The following is a 20,671-nucleotide window of genomic DNA, read 5'->3' on the forward strand; positions in this document are numbered from 1 at the left end:
GTAGAACGGGGCTTAATCTCATCCCGTGTCTGATGTATCTATGTGATGCTGCTTGGTATTGTATATGCTCCATGTAGCCTCTACATCTATATTCAAGACACGTCCCCAGCAAATTAGTTTCTCTTTACCATCTATATCCATATTAGTACCAAACCTGTGGCCCAAATCTGCACAAAAATATTAACATCGGAAAGGATTCTGGAATTTAACATCTTTGCGAAATTGCGACATTTTTTTGATATTTTGCGAGCAAATAAAATAATCCGTTATTGATAAGCCGTTCAGTGTGTGTGTTTGTGATCGGTCGGTGGGTCGGTAAAATGTAACAGAACACATTTTCAAGAGTATGTATACTTGGCGCCTATATGTACAACATAACAGACTCTACACTGTTGTTGCAAATAAAGTAGAATATTTCTGAAATCAATTTTCATCATTTTGAAAAAAGAAACAAAAATCCAGAAAATACCTGACTAGCGTTTGAGCAGAATTTGAAATCCATCAAACCTGTCCTATCTTTGCTTCATGTATGAGGACAAATGGATAATTTCCTGGTAAGCAGGAACAAAGACTAATGGATCTCGTGTTTCGCCCCAGGGTGACTGTGCTGTGCGGAGACTTTTTTCATATATATCCCCATGGATGTCACGAGTGACAAACAGATAAAAATTTAATGACGTAATGATTCAAAAATATAGCCAAGTTGGTCATGTTGAACAAGACTTGAACCCGCATATAGTTGTGATCACATATAGCTCGGAAACACACGACTGACTGCAAATAAAACAAACATAAATCTGCATAAGAGGCCTTCACTTAGTACGCGCCTTTGATATATGTCAAAGAATGTAGGCGCCAGGCCGCCGTTACTGTCAACTGTAATTACTGTATAGCACTGATTACATTTACCATATGTTGTAGTTGCAGTGCGATCTTTCACGGAAAATGAAACTACCATTTTCAATGAGCATAGTTGCCTGTCACCTGCAAACATCACAGGCGAGGAGAGAACATAGCATTTGAAATACCGTTTTGTAGAGCATTACACCGCTTTCACAATGTCAACCAGTCGACCACATGTTGTCTGTCAGTGTCACAGCTCACATCGCGCCGCAACACCTTCCTAGGTGATGTAAAACCATAAAAGCGAAACAACGGACGTTCATTGCACGCCATAATACATGAACACATTAACTTATTTAATTCAGAGCCAATAAATGTTCTTTGGCCTTTACAATGCTTTTCAAAGTTTGTGTGGGGCCTCCGGGCATGGTAGAGTAGCCAGGGAAGCACAATGCCACAGGGGTCTCCAAACAGTGCAATTGCCGTAAGTTTATTTCATGCTGGCTCTCTCTCCAGTGGTACGTGGGTGAGTCTGGTACCAACTTGAGGATGGTCATGAGTTTCCCTCGGCCGCATTCCAGTAAATGTCCTTGAGTATGGCGTAGAACAGCAATCAAATAAACAGTAAATAAACTTTATTTGGGATAATTTATCTATGCACATAAATATTGGATTCATTGTTTTCTTTTCTTTTAAAGTGAAACATATAGGTTGCATTTTAACTGAATTGAATTTAACTGATCATTTACATTGACGAAGACTGAATCAGTTATTCTCTTGGTATGGTCACGATAGAATATTTGGCATGGCTCTGACCTTGACCTTGAAGCTATTGTAAGTATGTTTCCATCCGTGTGCCGGAATTCTCCAATGACCCCAAATAAATAAATAAAAATCAAAACCGGGAACAGTCGACTTTAGCTTCAGGGTATCTTCCATAAGATTAAGAATTGAGGGTAACATGAGTGGTGAACAAATAAGGCATCAACTTCACAGTGTTCTCGTTTATCCACAAAATTGTTATGTTAAAAAGTATGAAGGTCTTGCGTGATGACCGTATATTTTAGAAAAGCAGCCAACTAGTATTTTTATTGACACATATCCGATATCATCTATTTGTGTTCCTTTTAATGACGGCGTTTCCCTTCCATTCCTTATTGAAAACGGTATCTCATTTCGTTGTCATCGGTTGTCTTAGAAGTTCCTTAAAGGTGTTAACAAACAATTCCCCACATGTCTGACCTATTCCTATCAAGATGTCCTTCGCCATATGGTTCATTTGACAAAGCACTGATGCTGTATACGAGAGTAAGTTGTCCGCAAAACACTAGAGCTAGCGTAAACCGTCTTTATTTCAGTATTACAGCTATCCTCTTTGTGTACATTTCACATCCATCGGAAGCCGCCTCTACATCTTTTCCCCAAGCAATATCCGCGAACTGCTAAATCTGGTCCGTTGATAGACAGCAATATGAGGTTAAGATCGCGGCTTTATGTTTCTATATTTATCTATTATTCATGCTTGTGAACCAGAGCGCTCGCATTAACGACCCCTGCTGTAATAACTCGACTCCTGCAGGAGGCTAGCGGGATGCTAGCATCTTACCGCAAGCGGGTGAGATACGCTTTCGGTATCACAATACCCATTACTGGTAGATCTTCACATCTGAAGCTGCAGCAACATAAGCAACAATCATATTTTCAAGGTAAAAACTGAAAGAAAAGCGTCTCTTAAATTTGTCATAATGACAGTAGATCGTCGTTCATCTTTGTTGATGTGACCTTCACCTCCGCGCTGTATGACCGGAACAGTCTCCAACCGGAAATGACGTTTAGAAGGGTTAATAACGGTTATTTACCTCTGAACGGAAATCATACGTCAGCTGAATAGATCAAGTGGTCATGTTGGCCAATGTTCCTGTCAACTCCAAAGATGATAAACACGTCTATAAAATATGAATCATGAACCTAGATGCGTACAAAATTCCCAACTTTCATTACTCTCTAACATCGTTGCTGAAGTTACCATGTTCGTTATTGGTAGATAATACTTCAGAATATAACCACGTTGTTTATCCCAAGCTGTGGTACGCATATACGCTGCCATTATCACGTTATGAGATTTCTTGGTTGCATCTCAGCTATTTGTTGTATAGGAGGCCAAACGTGTATCAGTCGTATAAAGTAAATGATTGGAGATAGGCTATAACATGTACTATTCATATCCTTGGAACGTTTTTCAGAACCTTCACTGACTGTGAGAAAGTATCAAATGCACGACATTTGTTTAAGCCCAGTGCGTTTATTGGATTGATATTTTACGCCATACTCAAGCATATTTCACTTATACGACGGCAGCCAGCATTTCGGTGGGAGGAAACTGGGAAGACCCTGGAGGAAACACACGACCACCCGTAGGTTGCGGACAGACCTTCTCACGTACGGCCGGAGAGGACGCCAGCAGGTTTTGTATCAAGAAAACTGGCAACGTGCGTGGGACCTATACATGCATTGGTCAGAACAATGGTCCGTTCAGTACAAACGAGAGTCGCCATTGTGCGGGGAAAACGTATCCGATTATGGCCGGATTACAAAAAGATCACAGAATCAAAACAAAAAAGTTAGCGAACACCTGTTACTATACTGCTGACATGCTGAAAGCTCTAACAGATCTGTGTTTCATTAGGGTTTTTACCAGCCAGACACAACTATGATCATCAGTGCGGGTTATAGTAGGACTTTTACTCCATCATCCCCATTGTTTCCCACTGAATCAAACAGCATGACAAAAATCGAAACTCAAAAAGGAAGTTAACTAAGTTACTTGAAGTTCAAAAGTGCACCTATTTGTAAACACCCATACTTCCCTCGTTGATCTCACACACTACCCGATGTCCTCATGCACGGGCCTACCGTTCCCTCAAGCACAGACTATTGTTCACCCGGCTGTTTGGCGTTGGTATGACAGTGTGGTCTAGCGATCCCGGGAATGTCACCTTGTTGTCCTCAGCCATTTCACACCATTGACTAGTTGCGGCCTGCGTTTTAAAACTAGTGACCTGAAAAATGCAAAACTAGTCACTGAGCGTCAGATGAAGTGAAAATCTAAAAAGAAAATACTAATATGTATGCATATGTCAGACATCTGACCTATTTATGTATTGTCCATCATGTGTGTCGGTGATTGAAACGAGTTCTATCAACATTACATCAAATGCTCCAATTGATATTAGAAGTTTGGATCAGAAATAGTCGACTCAGAGTGGTTTAGGTACGAGCGATCTCTGAGGTGTCGATTATTTCAAGGTAGGTGTAAAGACAGAAAGTAAAAGACGAAGGTGACACTGGCCCTCAAGGAACTCGCCTTCTGTAATAGACAGTCAAATTTGTCAAATTTTGAAGAAGAGTAAGAAAAATATGAAGCATTTAATGTCTTAATTCTACGATTTAATCTAGTCAAGTTGGAGGAGCGGGTCACGGTTTAGTGGTTAGAGGCACTTGCATTTGAATCTCTATGACACAAGAGGTGCGGGTTCAAACCCGATCTTGGACAGAGAACTCTCGCTGTTTGTCGACGGCGCTCATCTAAACAATTGCACAGTCTTGTGTTCGTTGATAAGCACTTATACTCCATCGATGTGGTGTGCGTATCTATGTCACATATGCAAGGGAAAGTTCGTCAGTAAATTGCGTAAGTTCTGTGGCTAACACCTGGCACACCGGTTTCCTCCGCCCATAAAAACTGACCGCCATAGTGTAAGCAAAAAATTGCGAAAGAACCTGGCCAAACATTTGTCTCTTTGATGAAACTTTTATAGATTTCTTTTTCATTCTTCTTGCCCCACGCTTTCGAGAAAAAGCTTTGGGACATGATACAGATTAAGTTTGTCCGTCTGTCCATCCTTCCGCCTGTTTTGATCAAATTTTGTCTGCAGATTCTTTGTGTCTCCTCTCAGATCAAGTTATAAATCGATGCAAGGTATAAATTCTCTAAATTGGCTTGTTTTGGCATTGTTTTAATTTTTCGCAGATCGCGCCATGGGGATTTTACGATTGGGCGAGGATTACCAGAGAACGCTGATCCAGGCGTTACTATCAAATCGAAATGACGGCACGTTTTGTGATGTGGAGATAACCGTCGGTGGTCACGTGATCTATGCCCATAAGGCCATTCTGGCAGCCTGTAGTCCATTCTTCAGAACCATGTTCCATTCGGACTTCAGAGAAGGAAACCAAATCATGACGGCTGTTGACCTAACAGAAGCTCTGCAGGATCACGAGGTGGTGGATCGGGTAATCACGTCATTCTACACTGGTACATTGTCCATAACCCCCGACAATATGTGCGACACTTACGGCGTGTGCTCGTACCTGGTCTGTGACCAGGCACGGAGCATGTGCATGGAGTACATCCAGAGCCACCTGAACGTGGAGACGGCCATGGCCGCGTGGTGCAATTACGGATAACCAAGACGACATGAACGGACAGCTTCACTCAGGCGCGCTTGCATCGTCAAAAACCGATTTCACGATTACATTATATTCAGGATGACGCATTAGAGCTTATTTCCGAACCTCAGTTACGATTCTTGTCAAAGACGGGTTGTTGTGTCACTGCAGCCCCAAACAGAAGCTCACGTTCCTTCTCAGATGGCTGTGTTTCCAAGGTGAAGAAAAAACTTCGGCTTTCGTCGAAGTTCTTGCCCAAGTTGAACTTCCGCTAGTAACTAACCCCAGCGAGACGCTGTCTTTGGTGGCATATACACTGTCTGCAGAGGGCTTTCAAGAAAAGGAAAAATCTTTCGCCCTTGGCGCTGTCGAAAAATTCATCAGTAAAGTGTCCACAGAGAACACAAACGGAAGGAAGACAAGTCAGGTATCTGTGGATGAGGCGGAGATGCCATCGGGCTGGGAGCCCCAGGATGACTGGTCTCTTGATCTGTTGTCACATCATCTCCCCAACATTCCGGTCACCGGAACAACTGAGGACGCCATCATTGTCTTGTCACCACGATATGACGAAGAGGTGATGAGGTCCGGCGCAAAACTCTGCAGACCTGATGAAAAGGCGAACGTGGAACTCAAGATTTGTGCGTACTTGTTAAACTCCCGTCTGTGGATTGATCTGGGCAATGCCGATATTCCTGCAGACGATAGCGGCATTCCTATTGACGTCTGCAAATTTGAGATGACCGTCTGTAAGGACTTTCTTTACCTTCATAACAATGGCCGTGACCTGTATCGCCTCTCCCTCACAACCAAGGAATGGGAAATCATTAATCCCACTTACGCTGAAGAGGGAAAAATATTGGGGATATTTTCGGCCGACGTTGGAGGAACATTGTTCTTTATAATAATACGAGACATTGAGAGTAAAGAGATAACGTATGACTCCCGCGGCCAGGCGCGAATCCGTTGGGATATCCAAACAATGGTATCCCTCTGGGTGGTAGACTCTGACGATGACTCTCTAACGGAAGTCCTCGACTGTCCGGACGAACTTATCCCTGACAATGGAATCACCTTCGGGCCATGTTTTAATCACGATGGTTTCATCTTCCTTCAAATGAAGACAGACGCTCTGAGCATAGAACAACATGGCTGCCTGAAATTCGACCCCTCGGCGTCGGAAGTGACCTTTGAACCGTTTGTGAGCGGGACAGATCGGTGTCAGTTCGGCGCTTGGGGCTTCATGAGGAATTACCGACCCCCAAAGATGGACGCCACAATGACCATCACAAAAGGAGACTGGGTATATTTGTTCTCCAAAGAAAAAAATGTCTTCCAGCGAATGAAACAAGATTGTGAAGAATGGCACCTCGAGAAAGAGAGTATAACTTTCCCAGAAGACTTTTATAGAAATACAACGCATGCGTACAACGTCACTCTGCGACAGTCCCTTCCGGTCTATTTTGACGTGGCTCTGGGTAGCAGCCTTTTCCGGTTCATTAATACTGATCGCAGAAACACGTGCGGGAAACTTTTAGAAGTGAGCATCGCAAAACCTTATGTTATCAAAGAACACACACCGCCATCTTGTGACGCCGTTATCGGCGCTTCCTATGCGGCCATCCAGGTGAAGCCTGAAGACGAGCTGACCCTGGCCCGGTTTGAGTACGTTGAGGTGGATGAGAGAAGGTCTGTTGATCCAGATAAAGAGAGTATGTATCAGAAATCACACGCAGAGCTTCCCAGGTGAAGCAAGACGCCAATGTTGCTTTGGTGACACGAAACAACCACATCTTCTCAGCTGCTCTGACAATAAACTTATACGCCTACCAAAATGGAAGAATGGAATTAAAACCATTATATGCATTCGGGGTTTTTAGGGACGTTTATCGTTTTAATATATGAAAAATAGAAAGAAGAACGGTAGTCATTGGATGCTGTGGAAAAATGATTGAATTTATTTCTGTCTTTGTTATGATGTTTTCTACGCAAACTAATTGCGCATTCCTTATTCATGGTCATTTCAGCTTAAACCTTAGTGCAGTATAAGGCATCCTATTAATGAGGTATATCAGATACCAATTAAATTAAATCTGGATGAATGGAAATAATTACATGCATTCAGCACGCAGTAACTGTAGCTCAAGTGGACTACAAATTTGCTCTGCACATTTGCGCATATTTGTGATGGCAAAAAACAATTAAATCATGAAACGTGTTGCTGGCGAGTATATATATATATATATATATATATATATATATATATATATATATATAAAGGAATGAGCATATATATATATATTATATATATATATATATATATATATATATATATATATATATATATCACCACTGATATCAATTCATCCTGATGAAATTAAATCAGCTTGGCACTGTAAAGACGTTTGAAGGTGTCGTCTGCTCATTCCTTTGTGAGTCGTTATCAGGCTAGAATTAAGATCGTCTTTTTCACATTACTTTGTCGTCTATCGGGCCGTATCAAGTTGAATGTTATTATTTGTATCTATGAGAACAAATGTATAATAAACGTTTACACTTATATACATGTAGAATGATTACGATAGACTTTCTTTAGGACAAGCAATATCGTCTACTCTATGTCAAACACTGATCGTATAATGACATATACCTGTAGTCGTTTGACGTGGGAGCATTGAGGTGAAAATAAAATCTTAGGTTGACTTAGGCTTCTTGAAGTTCGTTGCAAGGATATCACGTCCAATCCACCACGCAGTACTGTATACAAATTCTGTTCGCTCTATCGGTACATCACATGCGGAATAATTCGTGAGTTTTTGCTCCTGCGTGTCTTGTACTCCGAACATCTATGTTTCCGCTATATTTGTAAAAAATAAATCACCATCATAATGACCACCATAAAATAATTGAGTTCTACATTCTTAAGTAAGTTAAACCATAATCCTATCTATTCAATGATTGATATTAATTAAGCCTATGTTCATCGGAAATAAAGTGTGGATGTTATGTGTTTGCCTGATACTTAAAAAATATTTCGCATTGAATGATTTTATAAACTGCATTGTTTTGTTTTGTAGTTTGCTTATAACCTTACTATAAATTTATTTATTTATTGATTGATTTGATTGATGTTTTGCGCTCAACTCAAGAATATTTCACTTATACGACGGCGGCCAGCATTATAGTGGGAGGAAACCGGGCAGAGCCGGGGGAAAACCCACGGCCATCCGCAGGTTGCTGGAAGACCTTCCCACGTACGGCCGGAGAGGAAGCCAGCATGAGTTGGACTTGAGCTCACAGCGACCACATTGGTGAGAGGCTCCTGGGTCATACCTTACTATAAAGACTAGGTATATGTATTTATACAGGTATATTATTTTCATGTCTGAAATTGTGATCAGTACAAATATTAAGTATAAGACAGCAATTAATATGTTGTCCTTCATCATAACCACTGTGGATGCGGTTCATGTATTTATAGTTTTATTTATTCCATTGGAATTTAACGCTGTGCAGATGAAATGGTTCTCTTCCTGGGTGGGGGGACTGGAGTGATGGGTATAGGTCCTACTTCATGCACCAGTCACAGCCATGTCACGCATAAACTATTCCACATGCATCTGCATGACGTACTTGTATAGGCCTATGTCATCTTGGCGGAAGACAATAATATCAGTGATCTATAAGGATCTTCATGTTGGCTAATACCACGTAAACAGTCCACGCGAGCGCCATATTTGCCACAAATCCCCAAATTAAGTGCAAAGTTTCACTGCAAATCCAATGAGGACAATAGTGGTTTCAAAATGTAGATTACATGTTGAATGGGTGATAACTACCTGCCAACAGTGGGCTTGCTCTTCGACCCAACAGTACTCAGTGCTACTCCACTTCGACCGCTAAACTTGACCAAAACCTGCGTGATCTAAGGGATGTAAGCAGTAATTCGTGATGAATAAACAGACTAACTCGGATTATCTCCCTTCATTATACTTCAATCTCTTCGTCATGAGTTGCGAAACCGTAGAGAGAGCAATAACCGACACACCGACACCTGTCGGTAGGTAAAAGAAAAATTGGATTACAACCGCATTTTTCATAAAGGGCCAAATGAAAATTCAGGTGGGTCATCAACTGTTTCATTCAAGAATTAGAAAACAGTGAACTTTCCCTTGACTCCGTCGGTGAAGTGTTGCGAAACTATTACCGGTTGTTGTTGTTGCAACTAGAACGATCAAGGGTTTGTAGCCTAGGGTCTTAACTTTCTGTTCTGAGCATATACTATATGTAGAAAAACACACATTAAATCACTATTATTATTTCGTAAACAAAAAACATTAACAGTAAAAGCGGCGATTTATGCACTCTTCGTGAATCGTTCATGTTACTATACGAAATGTGGCACACCAAGGCTCTGAAGCACAAGTAGTATGTCTAGATGGACCAAGCATTTGAGTATATATCTCCATCGACTAAGGGAGAAGGTAAAAATGTCTCAGTTAAAGCTTGTAATTACCAACTTTTGTTAAGTCTTTATTTGTACAATTGTTATATACGATATATATTTCACAGCTTCTAAAATAATTGTTAAATTTTTAATAAGAAAGACCATTTTTATATATTCAAATTGATTTGTTAAGCAGCTTTTAGATTCAATTTTACTGCCAAATGAATTTCGAAAACGTTGAAAATGCTATATAAGATGCTGAAAATAATTTTTAAAGCTTTACCTATTGTCATTAAAAATGTTTATCAAAGCTTTAAAATTATGTTATACCAGAAGTCCATACAACTTCCCAATAGCTAATCCCACGGCACTTAACACTGCTCTTCGAAGTATCACTTATCAGTGCATTCTTCTAGGTAATGGACTTCTGGTTATACACACTGTCGAATGCTTCACTTTTTATTTATTTATTTTTTTTTTGATTGGTGTTTTATGCCGTACTCAAGAATATTTCACTTATACGACGGCGGCCAGCATTATGGTGGGTGGAAACCGGGCAGAGCCCGGGGGAAACCCACGACCATCCGCAGGTTGCTGGCAGACCTTCTCACGTATGGCCGCCAGCATTAGCTGGACTTGAACTCATAGCGACCGCATTGGTGAGAGACTCCTGGGTCATTACGCTGCGCTAGCGCTTCACTTTTTATTTTTTTAAGCTGTAAAAATCATATGTGAGGCTTTAAAAATGAATGGCAGAGTATCACCCCTTATACATGTAGACATATATATATACTTGCATATATGCATGAATTAAAGTGTACATGAATACTTTTATACCATGCCAATAATTTATATCGTTATCATCTTGTATCAGTCGCACACCAAGACAACGTTTTCTTTAATTTTCAAAAAGATTTACATTGATTCATGCATGTCATTTTACCCTGTGTTTAAGCTAGATGTTTTAACTGAATAGATCGGTCAAGTTGTACCAGATATCCTAACCTTAGTCCTCCTTTTCCCCTGTACCCTTGTGGTGTACCAGTATACCAACCTACATCTACAAATTCAAGCATGGGAATAATTTTTAAGTTGGGGCAGGGCATATGACAGATGTTCCAGCAAATTACATCATTTCAAAATTTACATTGTTATTTGTCCCATTCCAGTTGACCCCTGTCAAAATACTATTTGATTCAGGGCATTGTCCTTGTCCTGTTGTTTATTTCCAGGCTTGTAACTATTATTGTGTTGAATGCAAATATATTTTGTAATGCTGTTCATGTCACTTTGCATGCTCAAGTAGTTCCAATGTCTTTGTTGTTTCAGGATGTTCAGGCTGTGCTTGGACATGAAGGTGAAAACCTTGGGCATGATTGTCTGCATCATACTCCTCATGGTATTTATCTCCATTTACTATGCCACGTCCACAGCCTCTAAGGTCACAGCCAGAGACAAAACGCTACATTCACAACAGCAACAACAACAACCTGTGGTAAAGATGGAGAAAAAGTATCCCCCTGGTGTGAATGTGGAGCAAATGACAGAGGAATGGACAGGGAAGCAAGGGAGGCGACTCCATCCAGAAGATGGTGGGATACCTGTTGTGGTGCATTCTGCCCCCAAACATCTGCCAGCTGACCTGGACGTTTTGAGAAAACTGCCACCAGAGGCAACAGTCTTCACAACTGATCAGTAAATACAAATAATAATGTTGTTACTTTATCATTTGGGCAATCATTTATATTGACGATTCACAGATCCCTGGCCTGGAGTGGGCTGCTTTGCGCAGTGTTTATGGAGCTTGTCTTTTAACAACTTGGACACATTAAGTGTGGTGTCAATCCCAAGCTTAAACAGGGAATTTGTGGATTCTTAACATTGTCTGTCACCAATATGGCTTACATATCTTACATCATGTGGTTAAGTTTGTCTGTAACTTACCAGTTGTTGGTGATTTACCTCAGACACTATGGTTTCCTCCACCTATAAAACTGACCACCATTTCCATAAGTAGTAAAGTCTTTAGTATGGCATATAACAACAGTCAAATATATCAAATAACTATATCCTTACAAATGTCTGGTAGGGGAAAAAATCAATTCCTTCCACACAGTATCATTCAGATTGTTGGGTATGGTGAATGTTCAAATTCCTGCCTAATTTTACAATATTCTGTTACCAGATTGCCATCAGACCCTCGCCTCAGACCTGGTATTGGTAATGGTCAGGTAGCTACTGTTGTCTACAGTGACTCTATCTACATGAATGGCCTGTACAATGGTTTTCACAGTGACTCCCATAGGGCACGTATTCCTGCATTCTGCTCTGTCCAGATCACAGGCGTGAATCCACCGGCTGAGTTCCATAGAACCTACAGTTTAAATGTCTCCACAGGTATGTCACAGTAATGTTTCCACAGGTCCATGCACATGTATGTCATAATGAAACACCCAAACTACTTTATTGTACTTATCATTTACTGTAGTGAGCTAACTTGAACCTGAATTCTTCAGTGTCTGGAATTAATATTGCATGTATTGTATTCACTTAGCATTATGTGGCAACATCATATGTCAGTTAACCTATAAATGTTCAACCAAACTAGTGATGAGAAGGATATCTGATGTCCCTCTATTATTCCTGTAATAATAAGTTTACACCCTCAGGATTTTATAAAATACTTGTCCCTTGATGTTAGACATCAACTCTGGGGAAAGCACAGAACTGGAAATCGTGGAAACTTCAAGGGATGTTCATAAAATGGGAGACATTTCCCATTGCTAAAATTTGAAAAGCAGATTTATAATCTAATGTTATAAAACTAATGTTATTTTATATATCTATATAATATATATATATATGTATTGATACATATGAATTTTGAGAAGTTGATGAAAATAATACTGTCACTTCGCCATTTACTGTATGCCCTCTGTCACAGGTATTTTTACAGAGACAATCAAGGGGGCTTACTTTCAGGTGGATCTTAAGATGTATGCTCACCGAAGAGTGAGGGAGTTGTTGGTGTCAGAGCTGTGGATCAGGCGATCAGACATCAATAAAAAGCTTGGCGTGTCTCTGAGTGTGAACAAGGGACCTGACAGTGAGGACATCGACTTCGAGCAGAGTCAGACCATGATAGCCAACTCAAGGTGATAGCTCATCATAGCAGTGCTTGATATAGAATGGCTGTCTTATTACTTGTATGGGTAGATTGTTTATATGAAGTGAACACAAAAATGAATACACACAACAAATAATGACTATAAAACACTAGAAGGCACTCTGAAAGTGCAAACTTCTGCCATAGCTAAGTATATTATTGGACAATACTCTGTTGTTATTATTATTATTATTATTACTGTTACAAGGTAAGAGAAAAAATATGCTTTTTTCCTAAAGGGCAGTGATGAAGAATAATTCAACAGATTGCTTGACCAAATCTAGAACTGGCCAATCACCAGAATGTAACAAACTTTTGCTTGGTCCATCACTAAGATTTGCACAAAATGTCATCCAGATTTGTGCATAGCTTTTCTGTGAAATTGCTGATAGATAGACTGAAAAATAAATGCCACCCAAAACATGTCCACCTTAGTAAAGGTGATAACGGTTGGTCATTCATTTTTGGGGATGTGTGTTACATAGACCTAATATACGTCAAAAACACAAAAAAGTTTTACTTTTCAAGAGCTGTTATGTAGTGACATTAAAATTTACTAGTCTTGGGTGTTGAAAGTTTTGTGGTAACATCGGCTGGTTTGGTGGTTACAGGTATGTTCATGGGAGAATAAAGACCCCCGAGTTTAACGACTCTGTGCATCAGGAGGTACATGTGTATTACTCTGAGGTGCCAGCTAACATCAGCCTGATGGACAGCATGAGTGAGAGCACCTGGCTCTTCCTCACCTCTGTCAGCCAGACGAGGAAAGGGGCTGAAGACAACTACGACAAAGGTGAGAGGAAGTGGGGATCAGCACATAAAATTGTATTGGAGATGGTCAGGCAGAAGTGGGGATCAGCATACAGGAGGGGACCATTAGTCAGGTAGAAGTGGGGATCAGCACACAGGGAGAATTGATAGTCAGGCTGAAGTGGGATCAGCACACAGGGAGAGTTGCTAGTCAGGTAGAAGTGGGGATCAGCACACAGGGAGAATTGCTGGTCAGGCTGAAGTGGGGATCAGCACATAGTGGGGCTGCTGGTCAGGCAGAAGTGGGGATCAGCATACAGGGAGAATTGCTGGTCAGGCTGAAGTGGGGATCAGCACACAGTGGGGCTGCTGGTCAGCAGGTGGGGGGGAGTTGACAGCTAGTCAGGCAGAAGTGGCGATCAGCACATATGGGGGACTGTTGGTCAAGCTGAAGTGGGGATCAGCACAAGGGTGGCTTTTAGTCAGGTAGAAGTAGGGATCACCACACTGGGCCAGGGGGTGCTGGTCAGGCAGGAGTGGGGATCACCACACTGGGGAGACTGCTGGTCAGGTATGAGTGGGGGGCAGCACACACCGGGGACTGCTAGTCAGGTAGAAGTGGGGATCAGCACATATGGGGGACTGCTGGTTAAGCTGAAGTGGGGATCAGCACAAGGGTGGCTGTTAGTCAGGTAGATGTGGGGATCACCACACAGGGCCAGGGGGTGCTGCTGGTCAGGCAGAAGTGGGGATCAGCACACAGCGGGTCCTGCTGGTCAGGCAGAACTGGGGATCAGCACACAGCGGGGCCTGCTGGTCAGGCAGAAGTGGGGATCAGCAACACGGGGGACTGCTAGTCAGGTAAAAGTGGGGATCACCACACAGGGCGGGGGGTGCTGCTGGTCAGGTAGAAGTGGGGATCACCACACAGTGGGGCCTGCTGGTCAGGCAGAAGGGGGCATCAGCACACAGGAAATTTCTAGTCAGCCTGAAGTGGGGGCACAAAGGGCACTGACTGCTGGTCAGGCAGTTGTGGGGATCAGCACACAGCGGGGCCTGCTGGTCAGGCAGAACTGGGGATCAGCACACAGCGGGGCCTGCTGGTCAGGCAGAAGTGGGGATCAGCAACACGGGGGACTGCTAGTCAGGTAAAAGTGGGGATCATCACACAGGGCGGGGGGTGCTGCTGGTCAGGTAGAAGTGGGGATCACCACACAGTGGGGCCTGCTGGTCAGGCAGAAGAGGGGATCAGCACACAGGAAATTTCTAGTCAGCCTGAAGTGGGGGCACAAAGGGCACTGACTGCTGGTCAGGCAGTAGTGGGGATCAGCACACAGCGGGGACTGCTGGTCAGGCAGAAGGGGGGGGATCAGCAACACGGGGGGACTGCTAGTCAGCCTGAAGTGGGGGCACAAAGGGCACTGACTGCTGGTCAGGTAGAAGTGGGGATCACCACACAGAGGGGACTGCTGGTCAGGTAGAAATGGGGATCAGCACACAGGAAAATTCTGGTCAGCCTGAAGTGGGGGAACAAAGGGCACTGACTGTTGGTCAGGCAGAAGCGAGGATTATCACACAAAGGGAAATGCTGGTTGGGCAGAAGTGGTAAACAGCACATAAGGGGACTGCTGGTCAGGCTGAAGATAGACAGTCACAAATAATATTTATTTAAAGGAAAAGATATAAAAATTATGTATGAATGAATAAACAATATTGCTGGTCAGGCTGAAGATAGACAGTCACAAATAATATTTATTTAAAGGAAAAGATATAAAAATTATGTATGAATGAATAAACAATATTGCTGGTCAGGCTGAAGATAGACAGTCACAAATAATAGTTATTTAAAGGAAAAGATATAAAAATTATATATGAATGAATAAACAATATTGCTGGTCAGGCTGAAGATAGACAGTCACAAATAATAGTTATTTAAAGGAAAAGATATAAAAATTATATATGAATGAATAAACAATAATGGCTTTATGCACTTTCAGCAATAGTACAATCTAATACATGTGTAAAAAGAAACATCTCCGAAACATATTTATACATACAGTGTGTACTCGTATCAACAGATGTAGTGTTTAAATTCGAAACAAAGTTAACAATCTCAGCAAAGGTATGTTATTAATGAGAAACATGTACATAACAACTTTATATTTATTCATATATTTGATGGATTTTTTACTTACACGTAAGCGGCCAATATTATGGTGGGAGGAAAACCCACATATGAAAAATTTTACTGTTTATATTAAAACAATCCTGACAATCTCACCAAAGGTTTTAATGAGAAACATGTAGCCTACATATCTTTTGTAAGATTATCCTTCTCTTTCTGTGTAGGTTTGAAGTTGTTCCAGGTGAAAAGTTTAGCTTACAGCCACATGACTATATGGGCAGAGCTTTGGAATGATGGACGGATTGACATTGAGGGGAACACAGCCATGGCACAGTTGGCATACTCTAGTCTCTACTATTTGCTGAGTTGCCTCCCCTCGGAAGAGGATCCTAACACTCCATTCATCGGATTGTCACCAGCGGGACTAGACCATGGCTCTGCGAAAGAGGTACATTACATGTTTATGGCTTGGGTAAATTGCCGATGCAGTCATTCAGCTTGATGAAAAATGTTGCAAATTGAAACAGATTCTTTCACATTATATTCCTACTATAAGGGATAAGACGTATGGAATTTTTGTTGAAAATAATATTGCTTATTACTTAGCACTTAAACATTCACATTGAAACATTTAATTATGTTCAAGTAAAGGATTTCAGCTTGCCAATGATTGCCAGTGCTGATACATGTAATGAATGGTTTTACAGGTTTTATTCTGCCTGAAATACTGGTGATACACCCAAGGTTGTTCTCACCTTTGTTGTTCAGTGTCAATATATTTACTCTCGCTCTGCCAATCAGGATTACTGGGGCCATGTGATGTGGGACCAGGAGACCTGGCAGTATCCCCCCATCTTGATGCTGTACCCAAGTCTGGCCTCCATTCTGCTGGGAACAAGGGCCAGAACACTGGATGCTGCCAAGAGACAGGCCAAACTGAGGGGGTACCAGGGGGCCATGTACCCATGGGAAAGTGCTGTTACAGGTAAGCAGGGGTGAAAATGTCACCATTGGAGATATGTCCCAAAGTATGGAAGATTTTACAGTAGGGGGAATTATTAAACTACCTCATGTTAAGTGTGGGATACTGTGTGGGATAACTGAGTAACCATAATCATGTTCAATATTAATGTTAGAGCAATACCGTAAATGTTTTAACTTAGTCATTGAGCCAATATACATGTAACTACAGGAGAAATTTTATGTATGCAGATAGAATAATAAAGAGTTGATTGTTTCTTAGTTGATCACTTGACAGAAAACAAGGCTCTGAGTTCAGGTTTAGGACGCAGGGTTCAGTGATCACCAAAGGCCTTTGGCTGTGGTCACATCCACTTGATAAGGAGCATCAGTATTTTTTTCAGGCGCTGACTTCTCTGTTCTGTTTCAGGTCGAGATGTGACCAGGTGTCAGAATTGTTCCCTGTATGAGCAGCACATTACTGGGGACATAGCCCTGGCCATACAGCAGTACATGTACATGACAAATGACACCAGCTTCCTGCAGGATCGGCGGGGTGGGGAAATCATCACAGCCATAGCAGAGTTCTGGGCTTCCCGAGTCACAAAGGACAAAACAACGGGGAAGTATGGCATTCAGGGTAAGCAAAATGTTCTAAAATCTCTGTCCCGTGATGACTCTGCAATGCATGGAGGAAGTGTAACACCACATGACATAACCCCTCTAGGAAGCAGTAGCATAACTTTGAGTGTGTAGGCAGTTAAAATTTGTGGCTGGTTTGAGGGGGAATATAAAGTAATTACATTGTACATGTTTGTGTTTTAAGCAGTAATAGCTTCTGACTGCATGGAAAGGGTTATATGGGTAGAGGTTTATATGGAAAAGCGTTTGTTTTTGACATGATATATTGTACTCAGTGGGTAGAAAGTACATGTATCCACATATTCACAACTATTTTAGTCTCACAAGTCATAATATTGCTTTGAAACATAGGTTTCAAAAAATCAGTAGAGATTTGTTCATACAAGTAAATAGAATAAACCTATGTTTCAAAGCAATATTATTTATTTTCTAGTTCTACGACTGTCATAAACTAGACTCTGTCCAATCTTGCAAGACATTCATCATCAAAATGTTGGCTGGAACATTTTCTTATTATGCATACATTTTGTTGAAGGAAGCATTGGTAATTAACAAAAAATAGGGGTTTTTGCTGATAAGGCAGCTATGTATTAATTACTTGGCATAAAGTAAACAGAAATGAAGCATTTTAACAACAGCTTTAGACAAAATCGTTCTTGAAGTAACCATACAAGATCTCTGTGGGAGACAGGTTTAGCCTTCTATCTATAATTTCTGAAAACCATTTTGAAAATAAGACCCAAAGGTTATCAAATTTTGTGATAATGTATTTAAATGGCCAGATGTTGAATAACTTGAAGATAGAATAACACAGAGTCTGTGAGGAAAATTATCTGTTTTTCATGTCCCTCTTTTACCTTCTTCTACCCCTGCAGGAGTAATGCCCCCTGATGAGTACCACTACCCTGTGGATAACTCTGCCTACACCAACAGTATAGCTGCCCTCAGCCTGATGTTACCCTACTCCACCCTGCCCCTGATTGGCAAACAGCCACCCCCTATCTTCAGGGAGATCGCCAGTAACGTGTACATCCCCTTTGATTCGGCCATGAACTATCATCCGGAGTATGATGGCTATACTTTGGGTAGGTACATGTACAGAATTGTAGGCTTGTTAAAACAAGATGTACATGTAACTCCATTATGTAAGTGATCTTATCAAATGTTTAATGTAAAGATTTAGGGGATATCATAATTTACATAAAATTTTAATTTATAGCAGTATTTCTATAAATCTATAGAAATCTATTCTATAAGATCTGTGTATGGAAATATCAGCTGGACAAGATGTTTGTTGCATGCATTTTGACTTTATTCCAACACTTAAATTCTATATGTTGATGCGTTTGTTGTTTTCTTCACAGGTACTAAAGTCAAACAGGCAGATGTGATATTGTTGGGTTTTCCTCTGAACAAGGAGTTTGACTCATCCATCAGAAAAAATGACCTTTCTGTGTATTCAGAGGTGAGTCCGTTTGGAAGATGATCTGTTACTGTATTCAAAAGTGAATCCATTTGGAAAATAACCTGTCTGTGTATTCTAAAGCAGGTCCATGTGGAAAATGATCTGTTACTGTATTCAGAAGTGAATCCGTATGGAAAAGAGGATACTGAGTTGAAGTTTGCCAGTTGCATGTGAGAATATTTTGTCTTCCATTCGTGGTACAAATCTTGAAGATAACAGAGAACAGAGAGGTAAGAGAATGTGACATCTTCTTGCATGTACTTCCCAGGTGACAGACCCCGAAGGCCCTGCGATGACCTGGCAAATGTTTACTATTGGTTGGCTAGAGTTCAAGGACACAACAAAGGCTAAAACATACCTGGATAAAAGCATGGAAAATGCCAAAGGTCCTTTTAAGGTAGGAATTGTATTATGGTGGTAGGAAATCTGGTTGTATAAACCACATGCGTGGTGTTATATTCATACACACATTACTGAATACATCTTGAAGGCCTTTATAGGGAAGAACCTTTTCTTTGTAAATTGATCAAGCATCCTTTGTGAAATAAAGATAATAGACAGCTGACATGGGGACACTTAATGTAGGCATTTCATTATGATGGTATCTGTGCACACTGTATGCAAGCATTTTGGTATGTTGTCCCTTAGACTCCCTCATAAAAAAGCAATAATTAAACAATTCATCAGCTACAGTGCATAGTATAAAGGTGTTCATGGCACTAGCTTGGAAATTATTGTTTTGAAATTGCAGTCTGCATAGCAACTTTAATTTTGTTAGCATTTTGTCTTCATGTAGACTACTGAGGTATTATGTGGAATACATTAAAATATGTATCCTGAACTGTGTAATGGTAGCTATTTAAATCGCATTTAAGAGCCCTCATTGGTACATTTGGATAAAGCACTTTAGGAGCTCATTGACCTCTGACCAGTGAGGTTGCAGGTTGGAATTAGCTGTATATCCAAGTCAGTAGGTTTGTTGGGTACCTGATAATGGAAGATCGTTTAGAAAGAAAAAATTCATGAGTACAATGTTAGGCAGCAATTAAAGTGAAAACAGTATCCTGTCCAGAGATCCTGTGTCCATCTAAAATATGTTCAGCCTGTTTATCAGAAAAAACTAAGAAACAAGTTGCATGTGTGCATTTCTAGGTAATCCACCACATGTATGCACTAGGACAGATATAATGGTTATACTTTTGCTAACACTTTTCTGCATTCTTCCACCCACAGGTGTGGACAGAGGAGTCAGGAGGAGGGGGTGCTGTCAACTTCAGGACAGGCATGGGTGGGTACTTACAGTCACTCCTATTCGGGTATGGAGGTCTGCGTATCTTCAGTGAGGGTCTGTACTTGGACCCCATCCTACCTCCTTCATCAACCAAATTCACCATCACGGGACTTGACTATCTTGGCAACGCTCTCACGCTAGAAGTCAACCAGAAGAACACCATTGTCACGGTAACTGTCAGTGGTCAACCGTTGGTTCTGACTGTCCCAGGAATCTCTACAAAATACCCGTTGAATCTCAACCAGCCAGTGACAATATCCAAACACAAAGCTCTTATCAAGCTGAATACTGACCCACCTCAACACTCAAGCTAACTTTCAGTTTCATTTTTCAGTCTGATGAATCTTTTTTGTTTTAGTGGATTTACTTCAGATTAACCTAAGTATTCAGTCAATAGAAAAAAAATAGAAAAATGCAACAGCAGTAAATTTGTTTAATGAGCATTATCTACAATGTAAGCTGACTTCAGTTTTTAACCTTCATCTACATCTTGTATAAATCAATCCAAGCCACATCCAAGGTACATTGTATTT

The 20,671-nt window shown here is 41.0% G+C and overlaps 1 protein-coding gene across 1 annotated transcript; it reads left to right on the forward strand.

The window, feature by feature from the left end:
- Nucleotides 1-9,301: 9,301 nt before the first annotated feature.
- On the forward strand, nt 9,302-20,671 carry LOC135468398 (protein-glucosylgalactosylhydroxylysine glucosidase-like). Its single transcript, XM_064746638.1, has 12 exons — nt 9,302-9,414; nt 11,069-11,434; nt 11,925-12,136; nt 12,684-12,894; nt 13,517-13,698; nt 16,005-16,228; nt 16,582-16,765; nt 17,171-17,380; nt 18,258-18,467; nt 18,747-18,847; nt 19,116-19,244; nt 20,081-20,671. Exons 2-12 carry the CDS (start codon nt 11,070-11,072, stop codon nt 20,450-20,452), a joined length of 2,400 nt encoding a protein of 799 aa, XP_064602708.1. The 5' UTR covers nt 9,302-9,414; nt 11,069; the 3' UTR covers nt 20,453-20,671.

The sequence above is a fragment of the Liolophura sinensis genome, chromosome 6 (genome assembly GCF_032854445.1).
Source record: "Liolophura sinensis isolate JHLJ2023 chromosome 6, CUHK_Ljap_v2, whole genome shotgun sequence".
NCBI lineage: Eukaryota > Metazoa > Mollusca > Polyplacophora > Chitonida > Chitonidae > Liolophura > Liolophura sinensis.

What these genes read in the sequence shown, in the direction of transcription:
- LOC135468398 (XM_064746638.1), top strand. Translation starts at nt 11,070, where the DNA reads ATGTTCAGGCTGTGCTTGGACATGAAGGTGAAAACCTTGGGCATGATT. An exon ending in CAGTTTAAATGTCTCCACAG is followed by an intron (nt 12,137 to 12,683) that starts GTATGTCACAGT and finishes CCTCTGTCACAG; the next exon opens with GTATTTTTACAGAGACAATC. An exon ending in TGAAGACAACTACGACAAAG is followed by an intron (nt 13,699 to 16,004) that starts GTGAGAGGAAGT and finishes CTTTCTGTGTAG; the next exon opens with GTTTGAAGTTGTTCCAGGTG.